The 20,744-nt window shown below is 29.0% G+C and overlaps 2 protein-coding genes across 2 annotated transcripts; one reads left to right on the top strand and one right to left on the bottom strand.

Annotated features, from left to right (window-relative positions):
• Positions 1-1,048: 1,048 nt before the first annotated feature.
• Positions 1,049-8,920, top strand: LOC141526811 (uncharacterized). The gene is given in 9 exon segments (XM_074241919.1): positions 1,049-1,090; positions 1,382-1,526; positions 1,529-3,128; positions 3,204-3,754; positions 5,722-5,837; positions 6,940-7,077; positions 7,143-7,344; positions 7,423-7,647; positions 8,165-8,920. Coding segments are annotated over 9 exon segments (3,111 nt in total). The 3' UTR covers positions 8,257-8,920.
• A 1,165-nt stretch (positions 8,921-10,085) lies between these two features.
• On the bottom strand, positions 10,086-19,637 carry Vps52 (vacuolar protein sorting 52). The gene is made up of 9 exons (XM_074241664.1): positions 19,169-19,637; positions 17,813-17,988; positions 17,357-17,741; positions 17,089-17,271; positions 16,847-16,972; positions 12,127-12,311; positions 11,952-12,036; positions 10,698-10,901; positions 10,086-10,619 (listed from the first exon to the last, which is right to left on the bottom strand). Exons 1-9 carry the CDS (start codon positions 19,403-19,405, stop codon positions 10,194-10,196), a joined length of 2,007 nt encoding a protein of 668 aa, XP_074097765.1. The 5' UTR covers positions 19,406-19,637; the 3' UTR covers positions 10,086-10,193.
• Between the last annotated feature and the right edge of the window lie 1,107 nt (positions 19,638-20,744).

The raw sequence follows: 20,744 nt of genomic DNA, 5'->3' as shown, positions 1-20,744 counted from the left end.
TCCTTCAAAATTATTTACTTGATTCAAGTTAATTTTTTTTCTGTGTATAAAAAACTAGAAAAATTGCATTTCGAAATAACATTTTCATAAATTCAAACTTTGAATGTTAATTTTCAGAGTTTTCAATGTACTTTTTATTTACATTTTACAATCTAATTCTTACAAAATATGTAATAATTACAATCTGAAACTGTCATTTTTCTAGTTTTTTTTTATGAAGCACCACGTTACATTATATAATGTAATTTTTCCTTCTTTTTTTTTTTTTACCGTGCGGCTTGTTTAAAAAATACCTTTAAAACTAAAAAATCTTGAATTTCTGCTACTATCCCATAAAAAAAATCTTAAATGCGTTTTCTTGTGTTTTGAAGTGAAAATTCAATTTTTTTTTGTATTGTTATAATAAAGAAACTAGTTCTTCAAGTAAAAACAATGAAATTATTTTTAGTTAAAGAGAATTGTTTTTGCAAGATCCATGGATAAAAAATTTGATCTATCGAATGAAAATGATATACTCTTGAATCAATTAAAATTAGATATTGGTCTCTTGAGCCAAAATGATAAAATTCAAAGCCAGAAATTTTTGAAGCGCAACAATCGGTTTTATACACAAATATTACACAAATAAAAAATAATTTCTTAGCTCAAGAATTTATCTTCTTGACTCAAAAGAATAAATTTCTTTAAAATGGTATTGTTACTTCAAGATTTCTTCTCTTGGATCAAGTTAATTTTTTTATTGGTGTGCAAAATTGCGGTATTCTTGAATCAAAATTATTTTTTTTTAACAATATGGTTTTTCATCAACATACAACGTACGATAACTTTTTAATAACTTTAAATCTTTGGAAAGAAATTACTTTTTTTTGTTGATTTAGCGTAAATTTATAATTCATAATTCAGTACTTTAATAATTAGTAATAAGTGATATAAGATGATAAAATCTGATAACAAATCTAGTTAAATTATATGCTACTATTTTAATCGTGATGAAAATGTTAGTTGCTTTCTCGCAGTTATAACTCACATTATTTAAAAGTCTCTTAAGATGTTGACTGTTGTATACGCCATCATCTTGGTCCTAATTCAAGTAAAGAGATTCTACGAGTGTTGGAGCTCTACTTGGCGTTATTATATGCGGAGTAGAGAGAAACTCACCACAGCAACCCGTGGCACAAATTAACGTACGGGAATAATGAATATAGACGACCTGTAGGTCAGTTTCCTCTTGCGTTAATGAAATTGCAGTTTCTCAGAATAAAACTAAACCATTTACATTAGTTTTTACCATAAAGATACTTTACCATAACGAAAATTTATTGGATTATTACGAGGTATCATTTTATCAGTGGAAGTAATAATGATTTCTACTTTCTGTTAGCAGTTCCAACCGCCAATTGACCCACGACCACGCTTGTCAACAACGCAGCAGCAGCAAATTTTAAATGATGTTCAACAGCATCAACGTCGTTTCAATTTCGGTAAGTTTGATTTCCGTAAACTACATTTCTTCATTTTATTTTCGGATTTTTAGTCAATACTTTGTTTACCCTAGCCAAATATCGAGTGGATCCACTGAAACAGCAATTCCAGCAGCCGCAACAACAGCAACAGCCACAGCCACAGCCTCAACAGTCAGACCGTCCATTTTTCCAAACTGCACAGTCGCAGTACCAGTTTCCGCGACAGAACTTTGCTCCAACAGGACTGAATCCGTTCAGCGCCTTTCAAACCAGCGACTTACCATTAATCAACTTTCGTAATTCACCAGACGAATTGAATTTTTTCAATGACCCAACAGCTACTTTGCAGCTTCAAAGCTACTACGAAAAGCAACGGGAACTAGAACTCTTGAGAAAACAAAGAGAGCAGTTGATTTTGGAACAGCAGGAACTGAGACGGCAGCAAGAATTATTGAGACTTCAGCAATTAAGAGCTTTGACCTCAACTACACCCAAGCCTACAACAACTACTACGACCACAACTCAGCAGCCTATTACACAATCTCCTGCACTGTTGGCTTCACCCTCCTCCCGCAGAATCACTCCAGCAGAATCAGAAATATTCCTAAAAGCAATTGCAAATCATCAGAAAAAATTCACCACAACGGCTAAGCCAGTTACACCAAGACCAGAAGTTACGACTCATCGGCCACGACAAGAGCGTATTCAAGAAGATCAATTCACTCAAGATATTCCCAGAGAACTTTTGTCCCTGATCCAAGCTCAAAATCCCCAGTTTTTAGGTGGTGGTAAAAACAAACCGCAAATCAAAATTATTTATCAAACGGAGAAACCGGCAACCCAGAGGGCAACGTTGAAAACAAAGAGTTTAGAAAAGGATTTGTTGCTGAAGCAATTGAAACTTGCGCTTGCGGAAAATTCTGAGGCTGAAATTGAGAAAAATGTTACAACCCGTGACTTGGTTCTGCCGAATGGGAAGAAACTCCAAGTTATTCAAGCGCCGAACGGGTTGTCTTCAATTATTCCTAATGAAGGTTCCAGTCAGTTTCAAACAGTAACCCAAGCTTTGGATACCAAAACTGCCTCGACTACGAGTGCTCCCACAACTGGTAAATCTGCAAGCACTATTCTGGAAGAACTAGCCAAGGGAGTGTTACCTCCTGGCGCGGACTTTGAAGTGCTCAAGCACAAAGATGATGGCAAATTGGAAGAAGTTGGCAAAGTACCAATTCAGAATTCTGAAAAGAAGGTGACTTTTGTGGTTCTTGAGGAACAATCTGACGGTAGTTACAAAGTACAAGGTGTGAAGGGAAACAACGGGAAGGACAATAGTTCTGATGTACAAACAATTGTAGAGAAGATAAAAAATGGCGAATTGAAATTACCTCCAAGCTCCAAAAGTCCTATTTTAGATGATAAAACACCCATTACGACAGTAACTAAGCCAACTACTACAACTACGACTACTACAACTACAACTACACCTTCTACAACTACAACTACTGTAGAACCAACGACCTACAAGCCATCAACAACTGCTGAACCAACTACTGTTAAGCCAACAACAATTAGACCCACGACTATCAGGCCTATCATTAATATTAGGACAACGACTGTTAAGTATACAGATGCAGAAATACCAAATGTAACAAAATATCATAATAAGTAAGTATTAAAGCTAATAAATGTATTTTTAAAAACTTTCTATAACAACTAATTGATGGATGTCCGTTATTACAGTGAGCTAACAAGAGATTATTCACCTTACGCGGCAGTAACCTCAAACTCTGTAATTTCAACTGATAACTACGTAACATCCGCTTCAACACCATCTGCTAATATTTATAACTCAATCTCGAGTTTCATTCCGTCGAGTCAAAGACTTACAACTGCGGCAAATTATAGGATTGGATCATCACCGATAGTTATTGCACAGAAAAATCATTTCATTCCTACCATGGCGCCAGTTAACGAAATCATAACAACGCCTTCTTCAACGTTTTTACCCCACTCCTCGTCTTATGTTCATTTCTCAACGAATCTAGGGAATCCCTCTACTACTGCGACACCTAGGCCAGTTACTAGTACCATTGGTTCGATTAATAGTGTTGCGTCAGAGAATTTGATTATTGACGATTTTCATCAAGGAAGAAATACGATCAACTTTGATAATACCATCAATCAATTTAATAGCGGAGAAACGATTGCGAATCTTTTGAAGAGAGAAGGCTTGTTTGCAATGGCTAAATATCTTCGGCAATCAGGATTAGATAAAGTACTCAATGATACTGGTAAATATTGATTTTTTGTTATTTAGAAGTTTCAATAATTTGATAAAGTCGACAAATTTATAAGTTCTTGGAAATTAGATTTCAAAGTCTACGAAATTGATAGTTAATACATTTTTTTAGAAAAATATAAAAAAATTTACTTTGTAATTATTTTCAATTTTACTTTTTGCATTTCAAGAAGAAATGTTGTTTTTTTTTTTTTTTTTTTTTAAGATTTTACGTTGAAAATAGCTTGTTAACATTTTATACGGCAACAAAAATCATAATTTGATGAAATCTTAAATTTTGGCACTCGAATGAATTTTTTTTTAATTTCTGAGAATGATTAAATATTTCTTAAAATTTGAGGTGTAAAATTTTGTGCAATTAAAACTAAATGTAAAAAAAGGCCATTCGGCAGTCGAAATGGAAATAGATTTCATAATGTATTACTAAATGTCTAGCAATTGAAGAAATATAACATAAAAAAACGAAGTTATTGCATTCAAAAATTATTGCAAGAAAAACCAAAAAAAATTGAATTTTTTCGCGATTTTTGAAATTTTTAATCTGTTCTTATTCGTGATCTACTTGATTGAGGGAAATAAATTATCATGGAAATTGAAGATTATTAAATTAGCTTCAAGATGCAACTTAGAAAAATATGAAAAGTTATTGCATTCAAAAGTTGTTGCAAGTAAAGCCAAAGAAGGTTGAATTTTTCAAAATTTTTTCAAATTTTGAATTAGCTTGTATTTCTAAAATAACCAGATCGGTTATAGATCATTCAGCTCATCCTCGAACTTAACCTTGGTAATTATCTGTAGAATATGGACGCTAAGTTTAAAGAAAATCTGTTAAAAATTGAGAGAGTTGGAATCGAGATAAGGCCGGTTATATCGTATATATATACATACATATATAAACTTTTGAACCATATACATTTTCTGACTCAGATTAACGAGCTGAGTAAGAATATACAAAAATTTTTGGAAAATTCTGATATGAGGACCAATGCAATAGTTAGATTTCTATAAAATCTACTAAAAACTGGAGATTTGATAAAAATATTTTTAAATTGTTCAAAATAATTTGTCTTTTTGTAATGTAAAATACATTAAATCTTTTGAAAAATCTAACCAAGCCATTTTTTTGATATAAAAATAACGAATCGTGTATCGTAATCAGAATAATTATATTAAGGAAAATCTTGCTCTATATTGATAAATCGGGACTTGTCAGATGAGAAACGTACAAAGAAACTAAGAAACAAATTAAAAGAGAATTTCCAGTAATCAAAAATTGAATCGAAGCTAATAAATTTTTTTATAAGAACGCTCGATATTTTTTTTTTAGCGAAAGTTAAAAGTGATTTGTGATTATAGATTTATAACAGCAATAAAGTTAAAATTACACAAAAGTCGTTAGCCGAATAAAATTTTCTCTTGTAACATATTAAGAAAAATCGACGTGCTACTTTAATGCATGTAATATTATATTATGTGAACTATAATATTCGTAAATATTGAACGAGATACCATATAAATAATGGCAAATTGATCAATTAAATGCTTATGAAGCAAAATTCATTATTATGCATTGCAAATCGCTTAGTATGGTTTTAAAAGTGAAATCATTTGTTGTTCTTAAGTTTTTTATGATATCAAGCCTATTTTCGTTAAACTATTTAAGTTCTCACGGGGTTCTTCTTTACGCAATTTCATTTACGAAAAGTCGTCCGATTTTCTCACATTACATCAGTTTGTTATTATTTTATAATAAAAATAAATTATAATATTGTATGAGTTGATTTCTATGAACTAATCTATTGATTAGAATTTTTAATTATTAAGTTGTGGTTTCCTATAATTAAAAGCCTTGCCGTTGTGCGTAATAGACTTTTTTAAGTAATACAATTTTAAGGTTTAAATGATTATTGAATTGATAATAATTACATTGAAAAATTAATCAACTTGTTACTGTTTCAGGTCCTTACACAATTTTCATTCCAACGGACAAAGCTTTCCGTGCGCTTTTAGTCCAGTTGGGTGGACCTGAAAAAGCCGAACAGAAATTCAAAGAGAACCCTCGACTTTTAAGTGGGGTAAGTGTAGTTAGTTATTATTATCGTTAATGATTAATAATTATTAATGTTAATTATTGCACCATTTATGATGCGAAGCTTCATTAAAAATTTTTTTCGAAAAAGATTTTCTTTAAAATATTATTCTTGATGCAAGATATTTTTTTTTTTTTTTGATTCAAGAAATTATTTTGCGAATTAATTTGTATAAAAAAAAATTCTTTAGAAGAAAATGAAATTATTAATAATAATAAAAAATAAAAAAAATAACTTGAATCAAGTAAATAATTTTGAAGAATTTCATCTTCTTGATTTGAGTAGAAAAATTCTTAAAATTTTTCAAGATAATAAATCTTTGAAATATAGGAACTGGTTATGGTAAAAAATAATTTTTTTTAGACCAAGTTTATTATTTTTTCACAAATAAAAAATTATAATTGTCTTATCGTCATGCAGGAATAGACTTCAATATCTTCACTTTCATAATTTTAAATTTCAAAATTTACGATGTTAAATCGTAAAAATTCATGTATTGATTACCTTTATCCGCATTTTTACGATGTTACATCGTAAATTTTGAAATGTAAAACAATGAAAGTGAAGATATTCAAGTCTAGTTCTGGATGACAATGTTACAATTGAAGAGCTGATTTTCAAAAAGGTACCTTTTCATATTTTAAAAGAACAGTTTTTTGATTTTTTAAATATTAAGTACTTCGAGAATTATAAATATTTCTAAATGAAAATCGAATTGTAGCTTCATAACCCGTAGCACTTTATAGCTAAATTAAAAAAGTTCAATAAAAATATTTATAATTAAAGATAAACAGTTTTTTGTCTCAATTAATCAAAAATGAAAAGATACCCTTTTGAAACTCAACTCCTCAATCATAGTTTTTCTTATAATTTCTTTTTCTGTGTGTATTTATCAAAAATTGTTTGAGGGTAAAAAATATGTCTACACTTTTGGATTTCAAAAATTATTTTTAATCTTAAAATCTTGCTCACGTCCAGAAAATATAAATAACTAAAAATTATTCACAGGAATTCAGGACAATAATTTCAAACTAAGTATTGACCAATTTTTAATTATTTTTAATACTTAAACTTATTATTTTTCCAGCTTCTCCTACATCACGTTATCCCAGGTGATTTTAGAACAGAATCTTTACAAGAAGAAATGACCGGTGTCAGTTTAGCAGGAACTCAATTACGAGTTAATGTTTACGACATGCATGATCACGAATGGAATGATGTTAAGGTAATTAACTTTGAATAAAAAATAATGAAACAATGTATTTATTGTGTAATATATTTTTTAAACAGGTAACAACAATAAATGGCGCTAGAATAGCTCCAAACAAACGTGATATTGAAATACCTCAAGGAATTGCCCACGCAGTCGATCGAGTTATGTTCCCGCTTCCTGTTGGTGATTTAATGCAGACACTGGCTGCAGATCGGGAACAAAGATTTGGAATTTTCTTGAGAATCCTCCAAGCAGCCGGTCTTGAAGAAATTCTTACAGGTATATTTTATTTAAAGTTTTATGTCTTATTAAATCATTTCATTTAAAAATATTAATAATTTATATTTAAAATTTTAGGAACAAAAACTTATACAATTTTTGCTCCAACTGATGCGGCATTTGCGGCAACAGCAGCACAAACTGGGCAACCAGTTTGGAGTGAAACTGATGGACCGGAAGCTGCTAAAACAATAGCGTCAAAACATATCATGCCTACTACTCTTTACTCAGCTGGCATGAGGTATTATCATCAGAAAGACACGCTTCGTCCACAATTCACGCTCCGAATCCAGAAGAATGGAGGTAATTATTTTCCTATCATTCTTCTAGCTTTCTCTTCGTTTAAACTTTATTATTAAAAGTATTATTATTATCTTCCACTTTTCTTCCTATTTTTCAATGTCGAACAAATTAGTCCTCATTTTACATAATTAATTATTTTTGAAAAAAAAAAAAAAAAAAAAAATTATTACATCAATTTTTAAAAGTTTGAAACTATTTTTTTTGTACCAAATGATTAAAAGAAGTAATTTTCATTACAAATAAAAATAAGCGAATTATTTATTAAAATCATTGGACGTAGTAAGTTTTTTAACTTCCAGATAATTTAAGAGAAAGTTTTTTTTCTTATTATCGATAAATATTCAACGATTTCGAAGATGCTTTCATAAATAATTTATGCTTGACCTATGATAAAAAAAAAAAAAAAAAAAAAAAAAAAAAAACTGATGAAGAAATAAGTAGTTCGGATATAAAATTAATGTAGCTTCAGAAACCTATGGCTTTTTTTTATGGGTTTTAATTATATTATATTTTTTAGGACGAGTCCGTGTAAATGAAGCTCAAGTTGTGACGTCTAATATTCCAGCAACGAATGGAGTTATTCAAGCAATTGACGGAGTACTTCAATAATTTTACATTAAGTATTAATAAAATTGACGATTTTCAATATAAAGTTTGAAAGAAGTATACAAGCACAATAATTATTAATTTAATGAAGGGTATACTATATAAGGTGGCTCGATTTTAAATATTTTTAAAAAAATAAACGGGTCAATGTATAAACAGTTAATACTAATGAATAAACATTATTTTTATTTTATTTAAATATTAATTGCTACGATTATTTTGAATTAAAACAGTGTGCGTAGGTGTGTGTATTTACTAAAATTTTATAAATAATTATTATGATAATGTTTATTCATTGAAATATTTATCGTGTACAGAAAAAAACATATACCACAAAAATGCCATAATGGAATTAAAAAACGCCAGTGTAAATTTAATTTGCGTAAAGAAAAAATATTCCTCGTATTTCGGTGAATATAGAATAATGATAGACGGGAAATATTTTTTTTTCTTCCTAAATTCAAAAATTTTTGTGATAAATCATTGATAATATTTTCTTCATTGTGTAAAAAGAAACGTTAAGAGAAAATATTATTCACTTATTAATACACGGATATTTAAAGTAATCACTTTTTAATTTTATTATCACATGGTAATTTATGTCTAATAATAGGTACAATTATGTAATGTGCTACAAATGAGCAAATTAGTATTAATAATGTTTCCTCTGTTTTATAAAAAGAAAAAAAAATGAACCTAGATATATAAAATAGTGTAATTATTTTTGTAGTTAAAATAATTGACTTGAATAAATGTACAGAATTTTTTTCACTTATTGGTTTTATTACATTTATATAGTATCTGATTATTACCTTAACAATTTCTATTACAACTAGCAATCTTGTGAACTGTAAATAAATAAAATTTTGCTTTATTAAATAATTACTTTTTTTAAATTGCATTGTACTTTTTTAACTACTGACTTTTTTTAAGATATAAGCTCATCCCAATGTTACACTCATCAAGAGCTTTCATTTGAGTATCCTCATGAAATTTTGATATATTTTTCATATATACATATATATAATATATATAATATATATATTTCTTAAATATGTATCTAGAAATAGAGTATTTTCGAATTTAGCCTAAATACTTATCATAAATTGACTTTCGGTGAGAATGATATAAAACCTTAAAAACGTACAACTCCAAGTCAAGACTTTTCCAACGATACCGAATTTAACCATAAAAACCCATGACATTAAAGTTAGCTGTTACTTGACAATTTTTTAATTTTTTTTAACAAATAAATTGCTCCAAAAAATTATTTTTAAAAATTTGCATTTGTGGTTTTTTAAAATTTCTAAATGTCAATTTTTTTATAATTTTTTTTTTGCCATAATTTATTTGTTACAAAAATTCTTAAAATTATCAACTATCTGCTAAGTTAATTTTCATTAAAAACCCGTTTTATCCTATAAATACGCTGGCCACAATATTTTGCTTATTCTCTTAATAATATAGATAAAATCAATTTATTTATTCAATCAATACTTTTGTCAGTCTTTAATATGATTTAGCATGTGAATTGAGCATTTTCATTAAAGATATATATCTCTATTGATATCTTCGTTCTATTTTTACAGCAATGTCGTCTTCAGCCGTTCATATCTTAAGCAGTAAAGTAATATGTACTTTATTGTTTAATTGTATAAATTTTTCAATTAGCGTGTATGCTAAGCTTTTACATATAAATCTCGATAAATTAAAATTTTTATATTTTAAATAATTCGAAGTTGAGTTCAAGAACTTCCTAATGACTAATGATTTATAATTAAAATGATGATTCTTATCTAGTGTACTTAGTATATTAAAAAAAACTATAAATGTATTGAGATGTAAAATAATTTATTTACTTTCATAATATTTGTATAATATATAATTATTTGTTTTATTCGAATACTGGAATTACTTTATTAACAATTATCAACAGATAATTAATAATTAACCTTGTATTTCTTTATTTCTATCATAATAAAGTGAATATTCGTCAGCTGGGTCCGTACATTCGCAGGCAAAATTTTGTGTAAGCGTTGATAATACTCGACCAGTTGCGTCATTGTTCGTTGGACAAGTGCTCCTCCAAGGACCAAATTCGGGAATGACTTCAATATTTCACTGTTTATTTGTTCGAGTGACTGTTTCCAATTATTTGTAAATGATTGTACTAAATCAATAGCACGTGATTCATGACGTTTCAATTCATCAGTCAATCCCTTTTCAATTAAGGCCTCTGATTCTTTAACTAGTTGAATGATACCTCCAAAGTACGGTGATAATATTTCTTCAACGTATTCTGATGATTTAGCGTTTAACTGTTCTTTAAAGCTCTCAGCTTCTTTAGAATTATCTCGCGTTCGTTCCTAAATTAAGAAAAAATGTTAGATCGTATTTTTGATTACAATTAATCGACTATTATTATTTTAGAATTAATAAATTACCATAAAAACTCCAAGAACCAAGTCATAGTTATTTATTAGGAATAGAAGTTGTTGAGTTCTGTTAGGGAATATAGCAGCCATCCGTAAAAGAAAACATTGAACAGCTTCACGTAATTCAGCTAACAATTGAATCACTCCTTCACATGGAAACCCTTCGCTGATACTTACTACGGCAGCACTAAATTCAGCATACCTTCTCGTAACCTTTTAATAATTTTGTTTTATATAAAATCTTTAAAAAAATTTTTAAGATAATAATAATAATCTTAAAACATTTAATTATAGTAAAAAAACGCTAAACTATAAGATAAAAGATTGGATTAAGAACCTGTCATTGTAATAGTACAAGAAATTTGTGCAATATTAGTATTTTTTCAAACTATTTATGCATTTTGTATTTTTTTATTTATGAGGAGCTGATTTTCAAAAAAGTATCTTTTCATATTTTAAAAGAACAGTTTTTCTAACTTTTAAATATTAATTACTTGGAAAATTATAAAGATTTATAAATGAGAATCGAATTGTAGCTTCATAAGCGATAGCACTTCATAGATAAATTAAAAAAGTTCAATAAAAATATTTATAATTAGAGATAACCAGTTTTTTGTATCGATTAATTAAAAATGAAAAGATACCCTTTTGAAACTCAACTCCTCATATATTTTTAAATATTTTGTATAATATAGGATAATTTTTTTAATATCTAGCATAGATGCTCTTGCATCTGTATAGACCTGCATGTTAGAAAAAAAAAAATAAATTTTTGGTAATTATTTACAAGCGGGGTCAACCCCATTTTGGGTCATAACTAGATGAAAAATTAACATTTTCAAATTTTTTGTTTGATTTTTTTTTTTTTTTTTTTTTTTTTTACGGCGCATTTATGATGAAAAATATCGTAAAAGGGAAAAATTAAGATTTCGATAGCTTTTTTTGCCTTTAAAAGTTGGAAAAAATTTTGGCTATCATGTTTTTGGATAAAATTTCTATTTTTTTAATTTTTCTATAATTTTAATTTATATATTAATTTTTAACTAACGTTATTTTTGACGTTTACTAGTTAAGAGATATTACGACAAAATTCCGAGTAAATTGTGATATGAGTACCAATGCAACAGATTGATTACTATGAAATCTACCTAAAAATTGATCCATTTGATAAAAAAAAAAAAAAAATTTTAACATGACCTAGCATGGGTTGACCCCACTTGTAAATAATTACCAAATTTTTAATTTCTTTATCATAGTACTTACATAATGAGGACCAGTTTCTTTGTTGAATTTCAGTGGATCACATGCTTTTATACTTTGAATATTTATAGAAAAAACGTGGTGAAATCTATTAATTAAAAATAAATAATACATGTTAGTAATTTTTGTTTTTCAAATAATGATATCTTTACTCAATAAAATTAAAAGTTATAGTTGCCTTGGCCATATTATGGATGTACAATTGTCCCAATATTTATCTAAAGCAGGAACAGCTCGTTTATGACAAATTATTCGATATCTCATTATAATATGGAAGCATAAAAATAATGCTATTGTATCATAACAATCTTCCGTAAACGATTGAAGACTTTTTTGCATCAAGGTCAGTGTATTTCCCATCACCTAAAAAAATCAATGATTTTCAATTTAAAAAAAAAAAAATAATAATAATAATAATAATAATAATATAGTCAGCTAAAATAAAAAATAATCAATATTCAGGGTTTTTACGGCTAAAAAGTAAAACAATTTAGTTGTAATTTAGAACGTTAAAGTTTTGTTATAATGAATATTGTTTTACAACTTTTTGAAATTGTTTTAATAATAAATCATTTATACAACCCATAAGTTCTTGCATATTACTAAATACCTATGAAATAAAATTATTCAATTTATCTTGTTACATGCAATTACTAATAGTGCGATAAAACGTTTTTATACGAAGAAATCTGAGTTTTAAATTCGCCATAAATGTTAAAAGAAGCGTAAAAGTGAGTTTATGTATTTTACTTTATGGATTTGAGTTATAGTTTAACATAAAAAGTAGAGATGAAAATTCGTGGCAGCATTTATGTCATAACCGCAGATTGATTAGTAATAAATCATAAAAAATGGTAGAAAAAATATGCTACAATGGCAGAATTATAATAATTGATTAATAAATTTGAAGATGCAGTTCATGAAGTTAAGCTATAGAAATTCAGATTTATTTTTCTTATAAAACTATGCTCGTTTTTAGTGACTGTGATACGGGTATGGGAAGAACTACCTAGTGATATAGTAAACTCTAGTAGTCTTGAAGTATTTAAAAATAAATTCAGATCATTTAATATTGTTGAATTTCACGTCTCTAACTCAGCAACCATGTTAGATATCGCAACTGTTTTTTTTTTTTTTGTTTTTTTAATTAAAATTATAAACAGAATTCGTATTAAAATTGCAATAAGGTAAAAGATCCAGTTATTGAAACTGACCTAGTTGTTTGACACTTGCAATTTTATTCTAATTAAAAAAATCAAATGTTCTCAAAAAACCAATTTTCTTAAAATCTATAATTCAAAAATTATATTTATTAATTTATTAGAGTTGATTTGTTTTTTTTAATTAAAATAAAATTGCAAGTATCAGTAACTAGGCTAGTGTCAATAACTGGGTCTTTTACCTTAATAACCTTTAAAAATACCTATTTGTAATTAAATAATCAAAATACACTTCTCACAAAAATTAAGGGAGCAGAAAAAAAATCCAAATTTTTGGGGGATTTTCAACAGGCTGTAACTTATACAAAAATGGTCGTACAGCAAAACAAAAAAAAAGCAAATTGTAGCTCTAAGTGTTTTGTTTTTGGATCTGAGTTTGAAAATTTTTTTTTGAAAATATTTTTCGAGTAATCATAAGAAAACCACCGAAAAAAAAATTTTCGAAATTTTTTTGGTTTTTTTTTTAATCTACGGACGTGGAAAAATTTTTCGACTCAACCTCCATATGGACCGGATAGCTTGTTTATTCAGATTTAATTTCGTTTTTTTAAAATCTCGATACGAGCATTTCTCGCTGAGATATCGATGTTTGAATGGAAAAAAATCATTTTGTCTTTGATTACCAATATCTCAGCAACCAATGATTGCACAGAAATTTTGAGGTTGGTTTTAAAAACTTGAATAAATTCTCTACAAGGATTGGCAATTGAATTTTGAAAAAAATTTTTTTCAATCATTACATGAATTTGAAAAAGCATCCAAAAAGGGCTTTTTGTCGTTTTTGGAAAATCAAGCGCCCAATCAAAAATATTGCGGAAACCACTGACGTTAAGTGTGCCTCTTACTGTTCAATATACCCACAAAAACCCTACAAAGTTTCAATTCAATCCAGCCAACCGTTTTTTTTTCCCACTTGATCGAATTTTTGAAAAAATTAAAGGAGCAAGAATTTCGCTCTGAAAATGTCATAATTTTTATCAAAAATGAAAAAATTTTCGTTACGAGCTAACGTTCGTAAATTGGGATAATTCTGGCGCAATCGGCGCTTCAGGATATCCCAGACGTGCTCGATAGGGTTAAGATCAGGGCTTACCGCTGGATGCCTTAACAACGTTATGTCGTGTCTTTGGAAAAACCGACGGGTGACGTTTGCTGTGTGAGGCCGGGCATTGTCTTGCATAAAAATAAAACCTCTAGTTTGCTGCCGTAGAGGCAAGACAACAGGTCGTAAGATCTGATTAATGTAACGCGTAGCGTTTAGATTTTCGTGGACGATTACCAAAGGAGTTCGTGAAAATCTCGAAACTCCTCCCAAACCATCACCGACTCTCCGTTGTAAGCAGCTACCGGTCGAGTGAAGTTACGTGAAAAACGCTCTCCCTGACGGCGCCAAACTCGGGGTCTTCGGTCATTTCTAAATAGGCATACCCGACACTCATCAGAAAACAAAACATTGTTCCATTGCCTTACGGTCCAATGAACATGTTGACGAGCGTAAGCCAGACGGTTTCGGCGATGTATGGGTGATAACATCGGTACTCGGGCGGCACTTCTTGATCGCACTCCAGTCTCACGGAGACGATTTCGAACCGTTTGAACTGAAATGTTCCGCGGTTGTTGTTGTCGTCGTCGTCGTTGTTGTTGCTGTTGTTGTTGTTGTTGTCGACGGTTCGGAAAATTTCGGGCGACAACGTTCGCAGGAACGAAAGGTTCTTGACGAACGCGCCGAACGATCGCTCGGTCATCACGAGGATTTGTTGCGCGACGACGACCTTGGCCAACTCGTCGTTGATAACCACCGGTTTCCAAATACCGATTGTATGCGCGAGATACGACAGATGAACTAACGTCCATACGATCCCCGACTTGTCGGTAATTGTACCCTTCTTCCACTAGAGTCACTATCTGAGCGACTTGTGGCGCGGATAAATGCCGCCTAGGCATTATGAAAAAAAATAAAAAGAAAACTAAAGTTTGCAAAAACTCAGTTAATTTGCTTTTCTAAAAATTAAAAAATACGGTAGTTTTGAGAAAAACTGTTGATTGGCTCGATTACCAAGAAAGCAGGTTAGTTTTAAGAAAAACTGTTTTTTTTTTAGACACTGTTGGAAGTCGCACGAAAAAATTATTGTCCCAATATTCGTAGAACGAATATTCGACTTGACTTGGGGGTATCAACTTTTAATTTATTCAATTAATTTGTGACTAGGAAACTTAAAGTGCGGAAGAGTAAAATCGGTGAGAAAGTGAGTCGCTACATTTTTTTTGATTTGGGCCAATTGAAAAAAAATTGAAAAAAAATTTTTTTTTTTTCTTAAAAATTTTCGATTTTTTTTTTTTTCCCCTTAAATTTTTCAAGTCACTAATACAGAATTGAGAGAAAAATGAAAAAAAAATTTTTTTCATTTTTGATAAAAATTATGACATTTTCAGAGCGAAATTCTTGCTCCTTTAATTTTTTCAAAAATTCGATCAAGTGGGAAAAAAAACGGTTGGCTGGATTGAATTGAAACTTTGTAGGGTTTTTGTGGGTATATTGAACAGTAAGAGGCACACTTAACGTCAGTGGTTTCCGCAATATTTTTGATTGGGCGCTTGATTTTCCAAAAAACGACAAAAGCCCTTTTTGGATGCTTTTTCAAATTCATGTAATGATTGAAAAAAATACATTTTTTCAAAATTCAATTGCCAATCCTTGTAGAGAATTTATTCAAGTTTTTAAAACCAACCTCAAAATTTCTGTGCAATCATTGGTTGCTGAGATATTGGTAATCAAAGACAAAATGATCTTTTTCCATTCAAACATCGATATCTCAGCGAGAAATGCTCGTATCGAGATTTTAAAAAAACGAAATTAAATCTGAATAAACAAGCTATCCGGTCCATATGGAGGTTGAGTCGAAAAAATTTTTTCCACGTCCGTAGATTAAAAAAAAAAACCAAAAAAATTTCGAAAATTTTTTTTTCGGTGGTTTTCTTATGATTACTCGAAAAATATTTTCAAAAAAAAATTTTCAAACTCAGATCCAAAAACAAAACACTTAGAGCTACAATTTGCTTTTTTGTTTTGCTGTACGACCATTTTTGTATAAGTTACAGCCTGTTGAAAATCCCCCAAAAATTTGGATTTTTTTTCTACTCCCTTAATTTTTGTGAGAAGTGTATATTATTTTCAATTATGCAGCAAAATTAGTAACATATAAATCACAATTCAAAGCAATCGGCAAAAAAAATTATGCGTCCTTTTGGCTTTAGGTCACTAAATTTTCAATGTCCTAAAGCTAAAAGGGCGTATAAGTTAAAACATACGCCCTTTTGGCACTGCAAAGCCAAAAGGGCGTATAAATTGATATGTGCTCTTTTGGCATTTGGGTCACGATATGGCTAAATATGATTTAAATTAAGTGGAGTTAGTGTTGAATTGATAATCTATACAATTTAAGCAAACTAAAAGTTTCGAAACTTTATCTCCACTGCACTTACAATTATTGTTTCTTTTTTATACATTTATTCTTTTGTATATTTATATTTTACTTGTAAATTTGCCATTTGGCCTGTGCCTTGGCATAAATAAAGATTAATCTAAAAATCTAAATTCTCGACTTTAGAATTTAGAATTTAGTTTTTTTTAAGTTTAATTAATTTTAATAATTTCGTTAAAAAAAGTTTTTTTAATACCTGATTAAAAATATCCATAGCTTGTGATCCACGTACTTTGAAAAATTCTGCTAAGAACAGATATTCGCGACATGCATTGTCAACTAAAGCATACTGTTCACTTCGAAACAAAGCTTCATAATGATACTGTAAAACAAAAATTTGATATTTAATTAATTAATTTTTTTTTGGTCTATGAAAAAGATGTTTCAGTAAAATATCAAATCACAAGTTATTAACTTGTAAGAAAAAAAAATTATTACTCGTATTTTTGAAGCCGTATGTGGGACTATAATCGGGTCTTCAAGTTGTGAATTGAGAATTTCTCCTCGATTGCCGATAGAAAATACAGTTCCTTTATGTTTCAATGATGCCTTATGAAATAATCCACGGTTAACCGTATCTTCAATTCCCATTAAATCATCTTTAGTTGGTTTTTCCTCGTACTGATGTATAAATAATTCGTTTTGAGAATAATTACTTACTTGAATAAAATAAAACAAATTTTATAAAAGACATGATCATTCTTACCTGTAGTTTAATCAATCTCGAAGAATACGACTTGAAGTACGAATAATAAATTTTACTTATAGTATCAATATATTCGCTACAAATTTCTTCAGCAACATTTCTTTCGTTACAAAGTATAAATTCAAAAAAAAATTTATATTTTAGCATATTATTTTGAGGTATTTGATAATTAGTCATAGGCTTCCGAAATTTGTATACTTGTTCTAATAAGTAATTGCGAATTTTACTGATGGATTTAAGTTTTAATTTTTCAACTATATCCTTAACATCCATACAGGACTTAGCGTCTTTGAAACTTTGTTCTTTGATAAAATTTATTTTGTGGTTGAGATTCTGCAGATGTGTTAAAAAATCTTTTTCGGTAACTGGACATTCCATTATTCCTCTGCAAATACAAAAGAAAAATATTGTCAGCAAAAATAAAAAAATTCTTGTTTTTTTTTTTTTTTAATTTACCTTATCAATTCTTCGGATATTGTCATATCTTCAATAAATTGACTTAATGAACCTCTGATTGCTTGACGGTTGGATAATTGTTGGCTCATCGCAACAGATCTACGTTGCAATAATAATATTTCAGAACTTATACTTCCCAGATCTGTTTGAAATTTAATCAGCATCGACTCCATGTTCTGAAAATTGATAAAAAAAATTAATGAGATATTTTATTGTAATTTAAAAAAATTATATATCGTCAAAATCAAATGCAGAGCGCTGCTCAATCTTAAACACTACAAATATGCGGAGTTACATTTATTACAAGAATGTTAGGGGTTTAAATCAAAGTTACGTAATTTATTAAACGAAACTTCTATTATTAATTATAATCTTTAATTTGCGTAATACCAATATTTAACTCCTGTTAATATATCTAACTTAGGCACTTTGGTCCTGGCCAATAACAATTGAAATTAAAAAGTAAATGTAACTCTGAATGTGTAGCCTTAATTCATCTCTTTTTCTTTTTTCTTTGCAATTAAACTACTTCGTCAAATTTTAATAATTATTAAAATATAGAAATAAATACATAAATATATGAATACTTTTTAGTGTTTTTTAACTTATAAGCCATGACAAAAATGTTTAAAAAATTAACATTTAAAGTGTATTTAATTTTTTATATTTATAAACACATTTTTATGATACTAAAATTCAGAAAAATTTTATAATTTTTATGACATTAAAGTTAGCTGTCACTTGACAATTTTTTAATTTTCTTTAACAAAAAAATTTGTTCTAAAAAACTATTTAAAAAAAATTGCATTTTTAATTTATTAAAATTTCTTCAAGTCCATTTTTTTTAATAATTTGTTTTTACTATAATTTATTTGTTAAAAAAAATTAAAACAATTGTGAAGTGACAGCTAAATTTAATGTCATTAATTTTTAGAATTTTTCTAACAATTAAATCGAACGAGAAAAATTCATTTAAAAATCTTATCTTTAAAAGCTAGAAAAAAATATAAATTTAATTTTAAAAAAATAATTTTCTAGACCTAGTTTATTTTTCAAAAAAAATCAAAAAATTCTCAAGTGTTATTCGTTTGATAAAAAAAATTTTTTCCATCAGATGTCTCCTATTAAATATAATGATACTGAAATCAGTAGATCATCTGATAGATGCTGAGACTTTGATAACAAATCATATTACAAGAAAATATTTTTAAGAATTTTCACTTACAATTTTTGTAAATTTATATGCATACATTTTTTTACAAATTATTTTTTTGTAACAATTTAGTGGTTGTAATAATTCAAAAATTGCCAGATATCTATTAATTCAAGCATTATAAAAATATAAAATATTTTTACCTCTAAAATACTATCACAATCAGCAATTTGATTATGCAAACTAGCAATATTTTGACTCTCTTTGATATAATCTTGAATAGATTTATTTTCAACTTCTTTTAATTCTTTTTCAATTTGCCGAGAATATTGACGTAAATCGGTCCCACTTTTCAATACTTCCTGGACAAGATCATCTTCAAGATCTTGAGGTAATTGAGTTTCAATGTCATCAAATACATCATTAGTTTCCAAAGACATTTTTATTAATTATTATATTAAACTACACGATATGTATCAAATATTAAACAAGAATTACTATTTAAAATTCATTTCTAATTTGTAAATAAAATTAACCCATTAAAGTAACCATCAGCACTTAATTTCTATTAAAATTTGTTCATATGACTGAGTAAAAAAATTAACTATTTTTTCTGTATATAAAAACGATACTTAATTTTATGTTTGCAAGTACTAAGAAAAATAAAATTTAATATCAACCAGATTTATAATTTATAATATTATTTATAAGAAAAAAATCCGAATCTGTCGTGTTGACAAAAAAAAAGTTTTGTGTGTCACAACATAGTAAATGGTTTTGCTAGATGGCGGCACACGTGTTTTCTCGTCGGTAATAGCAGTAATTATTTTTTCTTGAGTTGCTTGTTCGTTCAACGAATCTTGAATAAAAAAAACAAAAGAAAACCCTGATAGCCAGCGCTTTCTCAGTAAGTGTTGACTTCCAGCAGTTACGGTTAATTTATACATCACGTTTGCGGTAATTCTTCTTTCAACAACAGTTGTAAGCAAATTGACGGAAATCTACGGCCGCAACTTGAATACAAGTTAACAATCAAACTTGTAGTTAAATTTCCTTTCAACTTTACTACAATTTGAAGGAAATACTTGTACAGCAAGTTTTGACGTCTATTTGCAGAGTAAGTTATAGGTAACTAATAGGTAATCGCTCGCTTTGCCAACTCTTTCCGTCAAGTTTGCTTCAAATTGCGGACGTAGATTGACAGTAAGTTATAGGTAAGGTGGCTATCAGGGAAAGAACGGACATGGACGTATTCCGCATAATACGGAAAAGAAAACTATCCATTTTGGCATACCATAAAAGCTATTAATTAATCAGTTTTAAATGTTTACATATCGAATTTCATTACAGTGGAAACTTTATGTGACGAAACTTAAGGGACTGAATTCTCTTCTGATTACAAACACACGATCCTTTCTGAACACAATTACATCTTATATCTCTACTGAGATATTAACGGTTGACGGTTAACCACAATAACCCAACGGCCCATATAGGAATCGCCAGAGTTGAACGCCGGGGCCAAGCTTGCGCCAATACTGGGGTACCAAGCTTGGTGTCCCAGTCTTGGCCCAAGACTGGGTAAAGTAGCCTCGGCCGTTTCTTCGGTAAACCAACCTTGGGCCAAGCCTGGGTAGCCCAGCCTTGGCCGTTTTATGGCACGCCAGCCTTGACCCGGGACTGGGTAACCCAACCTTGGCCGATCCATGACACGTCAGCTTTGGGCCAAGCCTCAATAACTAAGGAAAATATTTGTAAATTTTTAATTAATTTTATTTG

Source organism: Cotesia typhae, unplaced genomic scaffold (assembly GCF_013202065.1).
Source record: "Cotesia typhae breed Kobodo isofemale line unplaced genomic scaffold, CoteBio_Ctyphae contig_36, whole genome shotgun sequence".
NCBI classification, from domain to species: Eukaryota; Metazoa; Arthropoda; class Insecta; order Hymenoptera; family Braconidae; genus Cotesia; species Cotesia typhae.
Note: the sequence above shows the minus strand (reverse complement) of the source record. Positions and strands in the feature narration are given on the sequence as shown.